Below are 20,144 nucleotides of genomic sequence, written 5' to 3' on the forward strand. Positions count from 1 at the left end.
AGACTGAGGTTGAGGTCCATCCTCATCCATAGTGGCTTATTGGGTGTCTTTCTCAGCCCAACCTATTTCACAAGGTTGTTTGGGAGAAAAACTGGAGGAGGAAGTTATTATATAAATCTAATAAATAATAGGCCATCTTTTATAAATTACAACAATATGCTGAGCCACAAGCGCATCACATTATGAATTAGCATGCTATATGAGTCTGGGTAGAGATTCACTTATGTGCATATGCTGTACCCCATACAGAAAGGGGAAATCACACAACATGCAATCTGAAATTGAATAGGAGCTCCTTGTTTTGCTGCTGTCTTTTGCTTCTGGATAGACACTTTCACTAAAGCTCTGAGTTTTTTCATTGATTTGTATTGATTGCTCTCAATTTTGTCCTGTAGGATAGGGGAGAGAAGAAATAAAGAGAAAAAAAATATTGAAACTTGTTCTGTATGTAAATGTGGTTGAAAGATAACTATTGATGATATTAAAATAGACTGGGATATTTCGACTGGTAGTTTTATGTTAGGATTATTACTTCCATTCAGAGGACTTTTCCTACCAATCAAAAGTCATTACAGTGTTGCAAACCATATATATGTATATGTGCTATATGTACTACAGTACTGATTTTTGAGAGAAGTCCTATAAACTTTCTGGGCAACATTTGGCTACTTTGGAGGAACTCCATCTTTGTCTAAAGGGAAAAAAACCCCATCCCTATCCATTGCTGAGAAACGAACATGCAGACATTTGAGTTCTCAAGAACTCTTCAGATAAATAGTACAAAAAGGGCTCAAGGATGAAGCAAGCAAATAAAAAAATAGGTAAGAGATTTCAGCCAAGAGGTCTGTCGATTAAAAGTACCAGAACTGAATTTGTGGACCAAATGAATAGTTAATATTGCTTCTCTATTTGGGGGCAAAAAAAAAAGGTTCAGACCTGCTCTGACAAAACAAAGGCCTCTTTATTTTGGATTCAGCTCCTTTATTTTATTTATTTGGGGGAAGGGTGTATTTATTTAAAATATTTCTAGGAGACCGACCTCCTCCGGCTCCTTCCATGTCTATCGCCTTGAGTTCGCAAAGAAAGACCAGATAAAACATAGTGAAAGGAAGGAAGGAAGAAACCACGCTTGTCATTAAAATAATCCCTTTATACTCAACGCCCGTTTACAGCAACGGCCTATATAAAACGCGGCGCAGGCGTCGCCGCCAGGGAGCCGGGATCTCCAGCGGTGCAGGCGAGGTTCCCTCTCCTTCCCCCCTCCCGGAATCCCGGCCTGGCTGCGTCCATGGCAACGGTCGCCGCAGCTCATTAACACCCCGCGAAGGTGGCAGCGTTGAGCGGAGGACTGGACGCGTCTCCTCTTTGCCGCCTCCTTAGAGCAAGGTAAGATCAGCAAGGCGGTCGCGACCACGGTCCTGAGTCGGGAGCTACCAAGGGAACGGTTTTAATCCCCGAAGGCCTGGTACCCCGTTTGAGCCATCCTTAACACTGGTTCGTGGGCTGCAATTCCACATGTCCTGTTTAATGCCCGCCCAGGTGGGGGGGGCAGTATGGAGCGGACTTTGGCGGAAGTGAAAAAGTTAAGGTTCGGAGCGGGTTGTTACTCGAAAGTGGGACCGCTTGGTAGTACTAGGGCTGTAAAGAAGACTGGAGGAAAACTATCCCTGAATAAATAGCTGGCAAATCACTTCCATCCTGTGCCGAGAAAACTACCCGGATGCGTCCGTGAAGCCAGCAGGAGAACTTGCGTAGGTGAGGGTGGGTGTTCTGGGCTGAAAAATGTCTAACGACCCGCTAGGGGGCGGCAGTTAGCATGGTCTAAAACTGTTTCAGCGTATTCTAAATCAGGAGTGTGGTAGCCCCTTTTCCCACTCATAAATTTTATTAAATTTTATTAAATTTCACTTGTTAGTCAGAAAAGGCGCTCCCGGGCTCCTGATTATTTGCCACCGCAGCCTAATGTGGCTCTCTTCCTACAATGTCCGTGTATTCTACTATGACATAATCATTGTTATAGTGATTTGAAGTTTTCCCTGCTGTACATTGCCAGCAGAGATGATGTTATAGGATGCTGTAAGTCACTAGAAGGAAAATGGTCTAAGCTGTAGCCTTCATGTTCTTCAGAACATGTTTCAAAACCAATGGGTAAGCAGACTTCCAAGCTACCTTATTTGAACAGTGCCATGACAAAGTTTGATTTCATTGAGAGGTACCTAAGTGAAGTAGTTTAATTTATTTGTTATACTTGTATCATACCTTTTCTCCAAAAGCTCAAAATGGCCTACATAGTATTCCCTCCTTCTGTTTTTCCCCATGTAATAACTGGTAACATTGGTTTGCCAGAGAGAGAGTGGCAGGGCTAAAGTTGCTCAGCGGGCTTCCGTGGCTGAGAGTGGAATGGAGCCTTGCCTCCCTGCCCTAGTTCAACACTTTAACTCCTGTACATACTGACTCTGATTTAAATTGAGGCAAAGTTTTTGATGTTGTTATATTTCCCACTGCTTGAATTTTTCAGTGCTGGAACGACTGTCCTTCTGCTCAGTAGTGTGCTTTGGCAAGTAGACAAAAGCTTCCATGTGAGCTGATAGTCATTTCAAATGGTGTAAACACAGTGTTGTTGGAACACCTTCATTTTGTTCATGCTCTGGCTTCCCACCTCCCTGTGTCTGGAGGCTAGAAGGAAGGGTCAACTTCAAATTATTCCTCTTTTCCTAGCCTGGAAAAGGGGAGACCAGGCTAAGATGAATAAATAAATAATCTTGGGGACCAAAGACGTTGAGATGCTTGCCATGAAATGGTATTTAAAGAATCAGTGCTGTGCATCCTGTATCCTTTAAAATGTTGATAAGTGGGCAGTGGGAAGAATACCCTCCTCCCAGGGTGGGGAAGAATGAAAAGGAGGAACAGCAGTCAATAATTAACAGAAATGGTTGGGTAGAGAATTTAGCTCAGAAAACACATTCAGAGAAGAAACTCTGTGTAGCTTTGGATAAAAGCAGAAGCAGCAGCAGCCGCCACCGCTGCCAGGTTGTTAAAACTATCTGGAGTGAATTTTCCTAAGTATTTGTCTGAAAAGTTAAAACATCCCATATTCAGTTCAAGAAAGGAATTATTTTTAAATTATTAAATCAATTATATATGAGTGCAGCAGCTGGGATGTGAAACACTGTAACCTAAGCTAGTTCATGAATCTATAATAGTGTACAGACCCATAAGTCTGCTTGTTTAGAAATATTCTTGTTTTGTTTAACGTTTTTTGAGTGACTGCAGTTAAATCCTCCTGACCCTGTAAAGGGAGATTAATCTACCTTCTAATATTTTTCATACTTTCTCTTCCTTCAGCCATTCTACTTTCACTCTTGTTTCTTTCAGTTCTTTCCTTTCATGTCTGTTTTTCTCCAAGTTCAGCTCTTGATGCTGCTAAAAATGGTCTGCCTCATATTCAGAACCCCTCATCACTTTTTAATCTTCATTAATTCTATGACTCATTCATCATAAAAATTCAATTCAAATCAAATCATACTTTTATATTTATTTGATTCATTTGTTATTTATGTGCATGGATAGACATGGTGAAACCATGCATTCAAAGCAAACTTAACTTTTCCTAAGCAGATGCTCACTAAACAATAACCATTCTCATTCATTCTTGGGCATTCAAATAGGCCATTCACTTTTTATATACTCTTCTTGTTTATAAGCAATTATTGTTACATTTATCAATAAATGAATTTTAAATTATATTTTTAGGAGTTTATACTTTAAATAGTTGGTGTGATTTTTATGGCCATTTCCATTATTTAATTCTATTTCATGGCTATGTAATTCTTTGATATTATAATGCCTACCTTATATCAATAATTAATAACATTTAAATTGATACATTGAACATCAAGCTAATCTGGTATGGTAGCTAATCATAACTGTCTGATCAAGAAGTAATCATCTTGAAATAGAGGGATTGGAATAAATCAAACAATTTGGCATAAATCCAAATGCAATTCAACTTAATTATGTTTTGTGGATGTAAATCGTTTAACATATTGCAATTTTATTTTAGCTATTCTATTATGAATAATTGATTAACAAAAATGTAGTTTAAGTTGTTTTCTAAGTAGACTACTATAAAAACGTAAGTTTTTAAATTGTATTTTCCTTCCTAGGATGTCTAGATTATTATTATTGTTTTGTTTCTTATTCAATTCCCTTGAAGACAGGACAGAAAACTTTTAAAGCTTAACTTTGTATAGGAAATGGTAACCTTTCCTTTTGCTGTAATGTGTTTGTTTTTGTTTTTAAGACAGAATTTAGCACTATGCCCATTTTAAAAGTTCCGGTACATCATAACTTTGGCATTGTGTCCCATGATGAGCACAAAAAGCTTAATCAGAGACTGTTTACTAAATACCTGAAAGAATATTCACTGAATTTCAAGAAAATAGCACGTAGGTAAGTTAAATATTGATAATTGAAGCATTATTTATACATGCAGTGTTAAGCAAGAAAGCAACTGAGCTAACCGGTTTGCAAGAGTTTAAATAAGATGTCATGAAATGGTAGAAAATGAAAGATATAGTATATAATATGATAGTGTAGAAATGACTTTACCTCTGCCTTTTCAGCATATGCTACTACATTCCTGTACAGATAGTCCTTGGTTAACAACCACTCATTCAGCGACTGTTCGAAGTTACAATGGTGCTGAACAAGTAGTACTTATGACCGGTCCTTGAAGTTCTGGCTGTCCCAGCATTCCTGTGTGTCATGTTCACCGTTGCGATGTTTATGCTTCGTAACGGTTTACTTGCCAAGGTGCTGATACGTGTGCTGGCTGGGAGGGTGCTGCTGAGAGCCTTGTACACAAGATGTGCTGGACTGTGCCAGGGAGGAATGTGTTTGGGCTATCTCTTAAATGTCAAGGTCTTTTTGCCCGTTGATCAGCAGAGCTCGTTAGGAGCACCTGGGAATGTGGGGTTGTACTGTATGCGAAGGAGGGGGTGGGCTGATGTTTGAAACGCTGATATTTAGTTTGACTTTAGGTGCGCTTTTCTCATTCTCAGCTTTTTACCTGTTTGCACTCTTTTCTAAATAAACCCAGAACCTGAATTGTGATTTTGAGTCTGAGAGTTTTATTTGGATAAAGGCAATCATCACACTGTGGTCATGTGATTGTGATCCGGGCATTTGGCAACCAGCTCGCGCTTACGACAATTGCAGCATCTCATAGTCACGTGATTGCCATTTGTAACCTTCCCTGCCAGCTTCCCACAAACAAAGTCAATGGGGAATCTGACAGGGAAGGTTGCAAGTTGCTGCTGTAAGTCACTCCTACTCCCACCGCTTTTTTTCCTGAGGAGCCCAGCTAGGAGTATGAGATCCCGGGGATCTCTTACTCTATAGTGTGCGCCTGCCTGCCCGGCTGTGCTTGTGCGGCATCACAGCAGCCACCTGCACACCCTTCTGCCCCTGACAGCAGCCACCCCTGGCCCAGCTGTGTTTCTGCTGGGCTGTGGCAGCCGTTTGTGTGCCCTTCTTCCCCTGGCAGTAGCCACCCCAGGCCTGGCTGCAGTTGTGCTAGGCTGTGGCAGCCACTTGCATGCCCTCTTGCCCTCCAGAGCAGCCACCCCATGCCCAGCCGTGCTCACAACATGCCACAGCAGCCATTTACCCGCCCACCACAGCCTGCTTGTGACCGCCCAGGTCTTGCAACTTCCTGCCATCTTCCCCGCTGACTTTGCTTGTTGGAAGTTTGCAGGAAGTCGCGAGGAGGTGCTTGCTTAATGACCTGCAAACCTTGCTTAAGAATGACAACTTGCTTAATGGGGACTTCTGGGATTGCTGTCGCTAAGCGATACTGTCACATGACATCGTGCTTTACAACCACATCACTTAGCAATGGAAATTCCGGTCCCAATTACCATTGTTAATCGAGGAGTACCTGTAAGTCTGTTCTAGAGAGTTTGTGGTACATATTGTTTACTGTATGTAAATAATATGTGCCATATGTAGAAAAGTAATCTGTTCCATTAGTGGCATCTGTACTACTTGCGGACAGGCAGATACTCTTGGATTTCAATCAATGATAGGAAAAATTAACACCTGAATAGCTTTACATAAAATAATAAAGAAACATAAGAACTATCTGCATAGTGAGAAGGGGGAATAAGAAACCAAAATAATCTTAGTACTTAAATTGAATTAGGGAAAATAAACCTGTCCTCCACATTTAAAAACTAGATTATTATCTCATGTCCTGGAACTTACTGGAAACTATTAATAAGGTTCAAGCTAAAGAAAGTAGCTCTCCATTAAAACTGTAATAGATGAAGTGAAACTCTTAATGCTTTTTCTTGGGCTCATTACTTAGAATAATATTATCTGTTTGCCTAAATGGAATATGATGGAATCCATACTGAATCTCATCTGAGAGTCATTTTCAGCAGTATCCTGTCAGTTTAATTTAAATATATTTTAAAAATTGTTTTCTGTTTTTAAAGGTTTGCTATCATCACATTAAATGGAATTTTATATGACATTAATTTTCTTGATGAGAGTAAAGAAAACAGAAGATTACAATTTAATGCTGGTGGTAATGTTAAATAATGAGTTATACCTCCTCACATTCTTGACAAAGTGACTTGAATCTTAATATCTTAATATCATTTAGATCTTTTTGTAGCTTGTATAATATAAAATCAGAAGCTTGTATAATATAAAATCAGAAGCTATCATATCTGGCCTGCAAAATCCAGACCACCACTAGTTATAATCTGGAATAGCCTTCTAGCTGCAATCAGATTTGCCCCTTCCCTGACTGCACTTAGGAAGATGCTGAAAACTAAGTTATTTTGAAGAATGTTTTAGCTTAGATTTTGCCATCAATTTCTTTTCATTGATTAGTTTGTGTGGTTTTTTTATGTTACTTTTTTTTAGAAGTTTTAATTTGTACCTTGGATATTTTAGTGTTGTATTGTATAAACTGCTGAGAGTTGTTTTTGATTGTGGCAGAATATACATGCAATAAATAATTATATAAATAACAGATGAGATGAAAGTGATACAGAAACCTTTAACAACTTGCTGCCACCTACTAGCCATCTGAACTTTTTGAGCCCAGATATAGTTACCAATATGTATATGAAATCCATCTGTCTATCTTAAATATATTGCTGTCACTTGGTAGATTTATAATGTAGGAAGAATATAGTATACTTGTCATGAAGAGTTCGTAGCATCCAATGTCTTTCATTAGCAATTATTCCAAGAACTATAGCTGTGAAGAGTTGATTATTTCATGTATAATTAAATTCTTACACAGAGGTGCCTTACAATATATCATCCTAGTATATGTCATACCTTGATACAATGATGACTTCCTAGCAAATATATACTTAGTGCAATAGATATAGATATATTCATAAATTATTAATGGTTATTTCGTATAAAAATGCATTCCATGAAGTAATGTCATTAGCTTGGAAACAGCATGATGGTTAACCATAAATTTAAACAATATATTTCTGTTGACCACTGGTGTAACCTACTTGCGAGCATTGTACAGGTGGTCCTTGTTTAACAACCACTCATTCAGCAACTGTTTGAACTTGCAACTGTGCTGAACGAATGGTAGTTGTGACCGTTCCTCAAAGTTCCATCTTGTCCTGTCTGAGCCCAAATCACACGCAGTACACCAGGGAGGCACTTGCAAACTTTACTGGGGAACTTGTGAGGTAAACGAACAGGTGGCAAGGAAGTGTGAGCACAAACGCACTTGCAAACCTTAATGAGGAACTTGTGAGATAAACAAACAGGCGGCAAGGAAGAGGGAGCGCAAATGCGCACACTCTATAGAAACAAGCCCAAAAGTCCTGCAAGCTTGATTTTAAGGAGTTTCACATTCAAAACAAGATTAGTCAAGCGAGTCTAAGGGTCCAGAGTCAAGTCATGAGGTTTCCGATCAGGAGTCAAGGCACATGGAATCTGGTAAGCAGACGGTTGTCTCCAACGTCCAGTCTGGGCTTGCGGCTCCCTTTTTATAGAGGCACAACTGGGTGGAGCTTATTAAGGAGGGCTGGGCTGCTTTCTCATGCATAGCTTCTCCAACCTTCGCGGTTCCTCTCTCATGTCCGCTCTTCTTGCTCTCGGGCTGGGAGGGGGTGGCAACCCCGTGTCCTCATCCCTGCTGAGCAGTGACACCTGACCCTGCTGCTCATTGGCCAGCCCCACCTCCTCTGCTTGCCCAGATGGACCTTTGTCTGTCGTCCCTTTCGCTGCCTGCGTGCCCTCCTAAGCTGTCCATGGGGCCCGGCTGCTCTTCCTTGTCCTCTGACTTGGACTCCGAGCCCCCCATGACACAGCTGGTGCAGCACCCCCATGGCCATGTGATTGCAATGCAATATTCCCTGCTAGCTTCCCACAAGCAAAGTCAAGGGGGAAGCTGGCAGGAAGTTGGAAGTTACAATCATGTGAAGTCCTTGCTTAATGACTCACACAGTCCTCGCTTAATGATGGTAACCGGGGACTGCCAAAACTGCTGTCGTTAAGCAGTATGGTCATGTGATGTCGCACTTTACGACTGCATCATTTGGTGATGGTAATTCCGGTCCCAATTACCGTTGTACTACCTGTACTGTAACTGTGGGAGTACTCTAGTTACTCATGCCTATTTATCAATTATTTAATTTTTGCAAGTATAGTTATTGATTAACTCTATGTTAGTTTCTTGTTAAATATATATAAATATGAGCTATAATAGTGTATGAAACATTTAACATCTTCATTTAAAACTGAATGAATTACTTCAGGCAATATTTGTCAAACAATTGATTAAGCAAAAATTAAAAGGCATAGTTTTACCTTGGAACTTTCAAGTGATTCCTTTATTATAACTGCACAAAATCTGATATGTCATGACAAATATAGGAATATTTTCTGTAGTGAGTATACACCTCTTAGGTGGACTCAGGATTTTTTTTTTAAACCCTAGCTAAGGCAAAATGGCTGTCTGCTGAGACACTAGAAGTAGCCCAAGAAAGAAGGAAAGCAAAAGGCAACAGTGATAGGGGGAGATATGCCCAATTACATGCAAAATTCCAGAGGTTAGCCAGAAGAGATAAGGAATTATTTTTAAACAAGCAATGCGTGGAAGTGGAAGAAGACAATAGAATAGGAAGGACAAGAGACCTCTTCCAGAAAATTAGAAACATTGGAGGTGAATTCCAGGCCAAAATGGGTATGATCAAAAACAAAGATGGCAAGGACCTAACAGAAGAAGAAGAGATCAAGAAAAGGTGGCAAGAATATACAGAAGACCTGTATAGGAAGGATAACAATATTGGGGATAGCTTTGACGGTGTGGTCAGTGAGCTAGAGCCAGACATCCTGAAGAGTGAGATTGAATGGGCCTTAAGAAGCATTGCTAATAACAAGGCAGCAGGAGACGACGGCATCCCAGCTGAACTGTTCAAAATCTTGCAAGATGATGCTGTCAAGGTAATGCATGCTATATGCCAGCAAATTTGGAAAACACAAGAATGGCCATCAGATTGGAAAAAATCATATCCCCATACCAAAAAAAGGAAACACTAAAGAATGTTCAAACTATCGAACAGTGGCATTCATTTCACATGCCAGCAAGGTAATGCTCCAGATCCTGCAAGGTAGACTTCAGCAATTCATGGAGCGAGAATGGCCAGATGTACAAGCCGGGTTTAGAAAAGGCAGAGGAACTAGGGACCAAATTGCCAATATCCGCTGGATAATGGAAAAAGCCAGGGAGTTTCAGAAAAACATCTATTTCTGTTTGATTGACTATTCTAAAGCCTTTGACTGTGTGGACCATAACAAACTGTGGCAAGTTCTTAGTGGTATGGGGATACCAAGTCATCTTGTATGCCTCCTGAAGAATCTGTATAAGGACCAAGTAGCAACAGTAAGAACAGACCAAGGAACAACGAACTGGTTTAAGATTGGGAAAGGAGTACGGCAGGGCTGTATACTCTCACCCTACCTATTCAACTTGTATGCAGAACACATCATGCGACATGCTGGGCTTGAGGAATCCAAGGCTGGAATTAAAATAGCTGGAGGAAACATTAAGAATCTCAGATATGCAGATGATACCACTTTGATGGCTGAAAGCGAAGAGGAACTGAGGAGCCTGATGATGAAGGTGAAAGAAGAAAGTGCAAAAGCTGGCTTGCAGCTAAACCGCAAAAAAACCCAAGATTTTGGCAACCAGCTTGATTGATTACTGGCAAATAGAGGGAGAAAATGTAGAAGCAGTGAAAGACTTTGTATTTCTAGGTGCAAAGATTACCGCAGATGCTGACTGCAGTCAGGAAATCAGAAGACGCTCAATCCTTGGGAGAAGAGCAATGACAAATCTCAATAAAATAGTTAAGAGCAGAGACATCACACTGACAACAAAGGTCCGCATAGTTAAAGCAATGGTGTTCCCCGTAGTAACTTATGGCTGCGAGAGCTGGACCATACGGAAGGCTGAGAGAAGGAAGATAGATCCTTTTGAACTGTGGTGTTGGAGGAAAATTCTGAGAGTGCCTTGGAGTGCAAGAAGATCCAACCAGTCCATCCTCCAGGAAATAAAGCCAGACTGCTCACTTGAGGGAATGATATTCAAGGCAAAACTGAAATACTTTGGCCACATAATGAGAATACAGCACACCCCGGAGAAGATGCTGATGCTAGGGAGAGTGGAAGGCAAAAGGAAGAGGGGCCGACCAAGGGCAAGATGGATGGATGATATTCTAGAGGTGATGGACTCGTCCCTGGGGGAGCTGGGGGTGTTGACGACCGACAGGGAGCCCTGGCGTGGGCTGGTCCATGAAGTCACGAAGAGTCAGAAGTGACTGAACGAATAAAGAACAAGTTTTTTCTCCAGAAAAAACACCAAACTTGCCACATGGTGGCTCCTTTGTTAGATAGAAACAAATGCTGTAGAAACTCAGTGATAATCACAGAAGCAATCAATGCACAGCAGAAGATAAAATCCAGCATAACTGATACAGCCATGCCTCCAGATCCATCACATTATTTATTTCCTGTTGGGGTAAGCAGTGTTAAGTGAAGTGTGGAAAAATAGGAAGAAACAGTAAGCAAAACAAGTTTAAAAAATGAAATTATAGAAAAGGAAAGAAAATATAGGACACAATTGATAAAAAAAAACTCAAAATAGGCAAAATAACATAGTTGAAGCATGTAGCATGTCATCAATAAGTGCATTAATGTGATATTAGATGACTCCCTGGGAAAACATGCCAGATATGGAAGACCAGAACTGAGAAACCCTTTTCCAGTTCAATAGCACCCATTTAACTTCAGAAAACGATGAGAATGAGAACAGCCTCCTAATTATAACAGTACCATTTATAAACGTATGTAAAAGAAAGTCAGGCCTAAGTGTCCAGGTTTTCAGGCATACTTACCAATCAATCCTTTGGCATAATTAATCAACTTCTTACTGATTTGTCCCACCCAACGTGTCCACTTCATATAGGTATCTGGCTTTATATTTTTGTTTGGTTCTGTGAAATCATCAGTGCTTCTTCCTTCACCTGGCATACGTTTGTGCTTTTGTGGCTCCTGCTACTCACTTAGTTTTTGTCCTGGGAGAGATGTGAAATTAATTGCATTTGGCACTTGCATAGGCATTGAATTCTCCTTTCTTTGGAAAACAGTTGGGCAAAGACTTAAGGTATTCAGTAGCAGTGGAAATGCCTGTAGCAGGAAGAACTTGTTGATGATCACATTGCTTTCATGACCCCAAGTCAAACACTCACTTTGAGCAATTCCAAATGAGCTGCTAACTGTGGGAAGACAGTGCTTCACAGTCACATTGAGAGAGTTTAAACAGATACCTTCAGCACATACCTATTCCAGTAGAAAGAAGAGACAGTGATAGACACCTCATACAGAAAGTGTGTCAGTGGAAATAATATATCCTCCAAGACCCACCTTTCAGAAGGAAAGTGATTGGCTCTTGTCTTCCTAGTACAGGTGGTCCTCACTTAAGAACCACTTGTTCAGTCACCATTCGAACTTACATCGGTGCTGAACAACTGATACTTACGACCTGTATTTGCAAATGGCAGCCATATGAAGCCACACTTAACAGTGGCATGGGATTTGCTTAATAACAGAAACCAGAAGTGCCAGAACTGTCTGTGCTAAGCAGCACGGTCACGTGATATCGCACTTTATGACTGCATCACTTTGTGATGGAAATTCTGGTCCCAATTGCTGTCATTAACCAAAGACTACCTGAAAGGTGGAAGTGGTAAAGAAGCACGGGAATCCACCAGCTGGAAGCTTTGATAACCTCCATCTAGACCAAAGCCTGGCCAATGTCAGTGCCAAAGCTGAAGAACAGGTTTAACTCTGGACAGCAATTTCTTAAACTAGATTCATTTCCAGCATAGGAAGCCAGCATTTCAAGCTAGGTGGAAGAGCAGTCTGTCGCATAGATAAATTGATCTGCTGATCTTACCAAGACAGAATTGTCAAGCCTGTAGAAGCCATCAAATTTGTTGTGAAACTGAGACAGCAACAGATAGTCTTTTTATGTATGAAAGACTTAACATTCCACAATTTAACTGAAATGGATCTTTTAAAATTAAATAAGCTATTGTTCTTTCCTTTTATACTTGGAAGGTTAATTCTATGTATTTATCCCATTAAGTTGATATTCTTTTTCGGGTACCTTTCTAGAAATCCACTTGAACTTACTGAAGAATTCATTGAGAATTTCAATAGAGCCTCAGAAACAGAAAGAAAAGAAGCATTCATAGATATGGCTAAAAAAATGCTTGCCAGATGCAAGGTTTGTATATACAGGAACTTCGGGATTTATAAAAGGTCATTTATAAAGGCCATCTGTTGAACTTAAATGTTTATGGTAGTATTTAAGTCCTGAGAATTAATGTAAATATTTTTACTATATTATTTTCATTTTCTTTTTAAAGTTACTTTCCAGTACAGAAGGCCATTATTTATAAAATATTCTTTGACAAGAATTGACCAGAATGTTGTGCTATCTTGTGTTCTTTTCAATAGTTCTTATTCAAGATAAAAAATCTGTAGAAGCACAAATCAATAGTTAAATTGTAAAGATATTTTAAAAGCAATAACTCTATTCCAATAAAAACATTTGATAAGCAGAATTAAGAGCATTATGAGACTAGAATTATTTCTGTTTCTATCCAAATGAAAAATTACATTTTTTGGCAAGCTTTACAAGCTATTTACAACACAGATGTTTCAGCATGAGATTTTACTTGTCATCTGCCTCTCCTTTTCCCTTATTTATTTGGCAAGAAGATTGGAGTGGCTAACATAATTCAACAGTAACTATGATAACTGGCATCATTTTATATAAATATTATAGACTAATATTAAGGCTTGCCATTTTTTTTAATATTCTGCCTTCTGTTAAAATTAATTATAATTTCCATGAGATATATTAAAAGAACTTATTAAAATCAAATATCAGTGTTGCATTGAATCCACTGACAAATAGAGCAGCTTAATTTTATTTATGTTTACACAATACCTTTTCAACAAACTTATATAACTCTTCTGGAAGACTGAATGAATAACAATATTTTGGAACATTTTTGGAAGATGTTTAGGTTCATGCTCATTTGGACTTAACTCTGAGTAGAAAGTTTAATAATGTAGAAGCCGCCAAGATATTCCAATGTACCCTTTGAAATTTGCCAGGGAAAATCTCAAAGTATTTTTTTCACCATATCAGAGAAGGATCTTTTCTGAACTTCAAAGATATTCTTGAACAGTCCCTTCTACTAAATTAGGAAGGAGTGTTTGTCAAGAAATAAAAGGCTTGGTAGGTAATTTTGTCCAAAGGTAGTTTTGGACTAATTTAGGGTAGATCTATGTAAAACAAATAACTAATCAGCCTATGAAGTTACAATTGGATAAATTTGTTTTCAGTTCTTTTTATCAGCTTGAACTACTTCATACCTAATTGGGTTGATTAAACATAATTTACTAGTATCACAGTTGAATAAGCACCACTAGCTCTAGAGAGATACCCAAATTAAAATGATACCCAGCTGTCTCCAGGTCACCATTGCTTTTATCTTGTCTGGATTCATTCCTGACCTATTTTTCTTTATATGGTCAAGCACCATTTAGCATGAAATTAGAAACTCAGGCCTTGATTGGTGGAGAAAGATACAAATAGCTATATCTAAAACATTAGGGTTCTAAAGAAATGCCTAGATATCAAAATTCAATTCAAAGCTATGGATAGTCTCAACTATTTCTTACGTTTTATGGACTGTTCTACATGCAAATCACTGTTCTATCAAAAATAGGAAAACAACTATTTATTTTTTGAAATGATTTGGGGTAATAAAGGTTGCACCAGAGACTGGTATTATTTCTGACCATAGAACCTCCTTGGTTATATTTTAGATTCAGGAAAGTTTTGGAAGCTGGCTTGTCTGAAAACAAGGCAGGAATATTTAGGCTATACTCATAAATGCATTTGCTAAGGCCTTGTATCTGATATATGTGCCATGGATTGTACTGCATGTTGTTTTATCAGTCAGTTATCAACTAAACAGTTCTTATTAACTGGATCAGATCTTAATTTCTTAAAAAATGACTCCTTACTCTATTCATTCAAGTCTTTTCCCCTTTACTTGGCACTCAAAACCACAGTAGCAATTGAAAAGAGCAGTAACAGAAAGAAAGCCAGGAGATACAGTATGCACACCTCATGTTCTGACAATACGGGTAAACCAGTTTGCTTGAAATCTCAATTTCCTCTATATAGTTCCTGAGGTTTTTTCCCTAAGCACTACTGGCTTCATGCCTTCTAAAATTAAAGTATGACTTTTTTGCTGTTATTCATATGCCAATTTAATTAATCTATTTGATTAAGAAACACACACAACTGATTTAAATTTATTTAACATAGTAAAAGCCTGAAGAAGGGGTAAAAAGTAGGAGTGGAAACTTGAAAAAATTACAGTGCATGGCATGTCACTGGGAGGTATATGTGCTCTTTGTGAAGATTGGCTGTATATTCTATACTAAATCATATAAGTGAAAATCTGGGCTGAGATGAGAGCTTCACTGATGCAGGTAAGCAGCAGAACAAATTGGGAGAAATTATATGCTAGAATGCAAAATGGAAAGATAAAAGATTGTTTCAATAAACTATATATCCCATTGCTCAAAATGTGTGTTATAAACATGCAAATGATGATCAAGAAAATCAAGAATTCTTGTAGGGTTTGTTTAACCAAGGGAAGCAAACAAAAAGAATTTTACTTTAACAAAGATCCACAGAAAGAACATCCTTAAAATAATTTGTACTTAGACATCTAAAATGTACAAGAAATTACCAGAGTGAAAATAGTTGAAATACTTTTCTTTTTTAAAAGTGGTCAGGATGATGTAATTTCATGAAAACAGTGTTGGGGGTGAGGAAGGGACATCAGAAAACCTCTTACTGTTTATATATGATTACAGCGGCATGACTTTTATATGCACAATGATGGAAAGATTCAAAATTACCTACAATGGAAGATTGGACTATTAAATTAATGGATTTGGCCCAAATGGCTAAGTTAACAGAACCGCCCAGAGTCCCCTGATGGGAGGAGATGGGCGGGGACAAATTAGATAGATAGAAAGATAGATAGATAAATAACAGTGCTAATAAGAGAAAATACTGTTTCTGGATTTTATTTCTACTTGGCAATCACTTTTAGACTACTTGCTTGTGTTGGAAAAAATGAAGCTTTGGCTTTGGTTTTTAGTGATTAAATGGTTTGTTTTGATAGAAATAATGTTGCTAAGGTTTAACTAATGGTAAGAGATTATATTTGTAAACGTATCTATATCTGTATTGGACAAAGTCAGAAGTCACCTTTCTGTTTCTGTATTCTGTCTATTTGCATCTTTATAGTTTTTCTTTTTTCTTTAGTTCTATATTCTAACTTTTCTATATTTTCAATGTATTTTAGTTATACTTTGAAAACTAATAAAGCTTTTAATTCACACAAAAACAAAAAAAGAAAACCTCTTACTGTTTAACAATTGTCTCCTGATCTAGGAGACAAGGAAAAAGAAATGGCCTCATAGACTTTTCCCTTTTCAGTCGAGTTAAATATTGCTACTGGCGATCCAGTGTAAAAAGAAGATGAAGTAATTCCAACTCTGACAGAATTATGTTTTTAAGGATGAGTTCGAAATGCCTGGAGATGTTTCATTGGATTGGTTTTGGTTCTATTAGGAGGGGATCACATGGACCCTCTTCATAAACTGGCTCAGTGCAAATCATTTCAGAGATACAGAGCTTGTAATTAATTGCTTTGTAGCAAGGCACTTCAAATGATGGTAACAATATAATTACAGCTCAGTATTTATCTTATTTAAGTGTTAACCTGAGGGATGAAACATTGCTATCTCGGCTAGCCCCTGTACTTTCTTGTCAGCGGTTCTTTTAAAATGTTATCTTTTAAGTAGGGTTTTGCACACTTTGAAAATGCTATTTTTATTCTGCCATTCATTACACTTCTGTTATTTATTGCAGCAGTTCTGCTTTTTTCAGGCTTGACAAAAGATGCCACTGCTTTAAGAGTCTTATTGATTCCTTAAGCAGCATCAGCAGCATATTTATGTTTGCCAAGCAGAAGGCTGAAAAATGTCAGGCTGCTTGAATGAATGGCACAGAGGCACTACACTCATGCAAGGTCTGAAGAATTTCTTCTGAATCCCATCTGAAACATGTGCATCCCTAGCCTTTAGTTCAGCCCCAAGTCTATTGTAAGTAAATTTGGGGGAAAAAATGATATCATAATCCTTTGCTTCTTTCCATTTTATATTCTGAACAGAGACGACTGGGTCTCAGCGTATTAGGTTGTGGAAGTTATGTGAATCTTCCAGTAGCATGGACTGAGACAATAATGTTATCACAGTGCAAAGGAGAAATTAGCGAAGGTACGAAGCTTCTTCATTTTACTTGATCTACATTTTACTTGATCTATGTTTCCTCCTTTTGCTGAACAAATGCTGCCAAATTATGAACACAGTGACCTGGTTTTAACAAACTATTTGGCGGACGGAGGTCTGTTATTTTTGTTTGTTTGACATAAAAATACATCATTAGCTAAAATACATCAACGTGCTATTTGAATAATGATGTCAACATGCTATTTGAATAATGATGTATGTAAATGACTGAAATGGATGCAAATGACATAATTTGCTTAATGTGCAAAATGATGCCATTGCACAAGAAGTAAATCACCCAGATATTGTAAAATTAAGGTAAATTAATATAAGTCTAACTGCCTTTTCTGGACTACTTTGAATGCAATGTATCCATTGTGTCTAGGGAGTACCTAGAAGGAAACTTACTCTGTTGTATCCAACATCTGCTAATTGTGATACTGTTAAATCAGTGTTTGCTATACTTAAAATAAAACTTTCTTCTCCCAGATAGAATATGCCATCCCTAAGATTGGTGTCAGATTTTGTGACAAGTGGCTTGTTCTTAGAATGATTCCAATCGTTTATGCAAGGACATGCTTGCAACATTATTTTAAACTATGGATGTACAACCAGGGGCCTAAAGGCTGTGTAAGGTCTCCTGAAACCTTGAATGTAGCCCCCAGACCTCTTCCAAAAATTGCTACCAATTTCTAGTTTTTAATGTGGCAAAAGGTGAAAAGTGAAACACATGGGGTTCAATCTTCAGGAATAATTATAATAAAGGTATCTGATTTGATCTAATATGATGTATGTTTAATTGGGCCTCCTTCACTTTTTGTATGGTGGCCCCAGCTCACCATTCAAAATGCAGCGCCATGGTGTGGACTGGTCTTGCTTCACCATTTAATTCAAGGAGAAGGAGGAGAAGGCACCCAAAACAGGCATATCTCTGTTTCAGGCCATTCATCAATCAGAAGTACAAAGCTTTTGCCCTAGTCTCTTGGCCAGGAATCTTCTGTTCCTACATGCATACTGGCATGCATATTATTGCTAGACCCTATTTTAAATGATACTTATGCTAATGTGGCCTGCACAAAAATGCATTTTTTGTTACCTAGAAAACAACCATTTCAAACTCATTAATTTGAGGAAAATTAACCCTGACTTTCACTTAAAATTTACAAATAACAGGAAGCAAAATTGTCAACAGGCACACTCACATTCACAAGTAATGGGGAATGAGTACAGATAAGCATTAGTGTTCAGATTAATAAATTTAATGCATACCAGCAAACCAGAATGCACAGAGAAAGAAATAATTGAAACAATTGGCATTAATAGAAGAAAAAATTACTCAGCATGACCACTTGTTAGCAAATAAACCTGTACATAATTCTAATTATTTTAACTAATAGAAATGATGGAGACAAAGGAGATAACATTTAGCATTTATAGTAGGAAATAAATCACTAGAGTAATTATCAAGATTGATTGGTTTGTCTGACCAGTAGAAACTTATTTGTAAGAGAAATGGGTTGGGATACCATATCTGGGCTGCAAAAATCTGGACAATCATGGGAAAGCTGCAAAGAAGTACATTAAAATGTTATGGTTTTGCTGCCATCTAGTGGCCATCTATGTTTCTGCAATTCAGATATAGTAGCCCTAGAAAAGGGGAACATGGGTTAGAAAGGGAAAATGAAGGCAATAGCAGAAGAATGGGTTATAATTACTTGTCCCTGGCAGATACCAGAAAAGCAGTGCAAAACAAAAACACCTGGTTATATCACATGCTGAATCTGTTTTAGGATGATAAAAGTGGTAAGTGGACCCTTTCCAGTCCAGACTCCATAAAATGGGTTAAGGAAAGAAGCAACTTACTTTGGCCCTAGATATAGGGACTAGGCACAGGACTAGAAAGGAACCATGCTGGGTGTGGTCACCAGAACCAAATGAACCTGGGCTCGGTTTTGTAAGTCTGTGTGTTTTGAGAATGTGAGCAAAGAGACAGCAAAACAATTGAATCAAGGATTGTCCAAAGAAAAGAATAATGGTTGCTTGAACTCAAGAATAAGTGTAGAATTTCAGGTACTGCTTGAATTCATCCAGTACATTGAGATAAAATGTGATTCAGAATGACTTAGCATGTTGTATGAATACAGTCACTGAGTTTGTAAACTGTGGTTTATGACCAGCTGTGGTTTAAGCAGTAAACTATGGTTAAGCAAATCATGCCTGAAGTGCAGTGTATGAGCTAGCTTAAATACTGTTGTTAAAGGCTTAGACACTTTTGCCTAGGATTACAGTGATCCACGACAAAGAACCCAATAGGCACACCGTGATTTGTGGATAGAAATTCAGCCTTACTTCATTGCCTTCATGTTTCTCTAAAAAAAGGATAGACAGCTAGAAACAATGAAGGTAATAAACCTACTCCTGTGGCTCTTGTATTGCTCTGGACTTTAGTGACCATGATAGAGTTATACAGAGGTTATAAAACACTGTATAGTTTTTTTTTTAAGCCAAGTATATAGACTGGCCAGTTCAAACGTTATCCAAGGTGGTGTCTCTTAATGAGGAATACAGTACATACTATTTTCTACTGTGGGAAAATTTCCTTGGTCCTCACTTGGGAAGGATGTAGGGAGGTACCTCTTCTTAATTTAGTTACATATGGAAGTATCCAGAAAAAAGACAAATGAAATGGAAACCCTTACTCAAGGTCACTGAATAATGTGAGCAAAGCATAAGGCACTAAAACATTGCACAGTTGTAATCAAAATTATTCAACCCCCCATTGCAAATCAGGTTGATTGTCAAAATGTACAGACTGTCAGCTGTTTGCAATGAACAAATCAAACAAAAGCAATTGAAATAGCTCAACACAATGAATGCTTCAAGTGGTCTCCCCAAATTCAACTGAAAATGCAACTTAGAATGACCTCTCCAGTCTCAGAATTATCCAACCCCTTCATGGCAAGCATCTTCAGTACTTCGCAGAGCACCCTTTTGCTGTCAAACGCTTTTCTGAACGCTGCCAGAAGCTGGTGTCTGGCTATGCATCTCGTTTGCAGCAGGTCATAACATGGCTTGTTAGTTGTGCAATGGAGGTGTGGATTGTGGATTGTGTGGATTGTGGATTGTGGAGGTGAGTA

The 20,144-nt window shown here is 38.4% G+C and overlaps 1 protein-coding gene across 1 annotated transcript in view; it reads left to right on the forward strand.

The window, feature by feature from the left end:
- Positions 1–1,641: 1,641 nt before the first annotated feature.
- Positions 1,642–20,144, forward strand: part of TMEM232 (transmembrane protein 232) — a 161,294-nt gene continuing 142,791 nt past the window's right edge. The window contains exons 1-4 of the mRNA XM_063295359.1: positions 1,642–1,755; positions 4,308–4,452; positions 12,730–12,841; positions 16,890–16,995. Of these exons, the coding sequence (XP_063151429.1) occupies positions 4,319–4,452; positions 12,730–12,841; positions 16,890–16,995 (352 nt within the window). The 5' untranslated portion in view covers positions 1,642–1,755; positions 4,308–4,318. The remainder of the gene's footprint in view (positions 1,756–4,307; positions 4,453–12,729; positions 12,842–16,889; positions 16,996–20,144) is intronic.

This window comes from Candoia aspera, chromosome 2, assembly GCF_035149785.1.
Source record: "Candoia aspera isolate rCanAsp1 chromosome 2, rCanAsp1.hap2, whole genome shotgun sequence".
NCBI classification, from domain to species: domain Eukaryota; kingdom Metazoa; phylum Chordata; class Lepidosauria; order Squamata; family Boidae; genus Candoia; species Candoia aspera.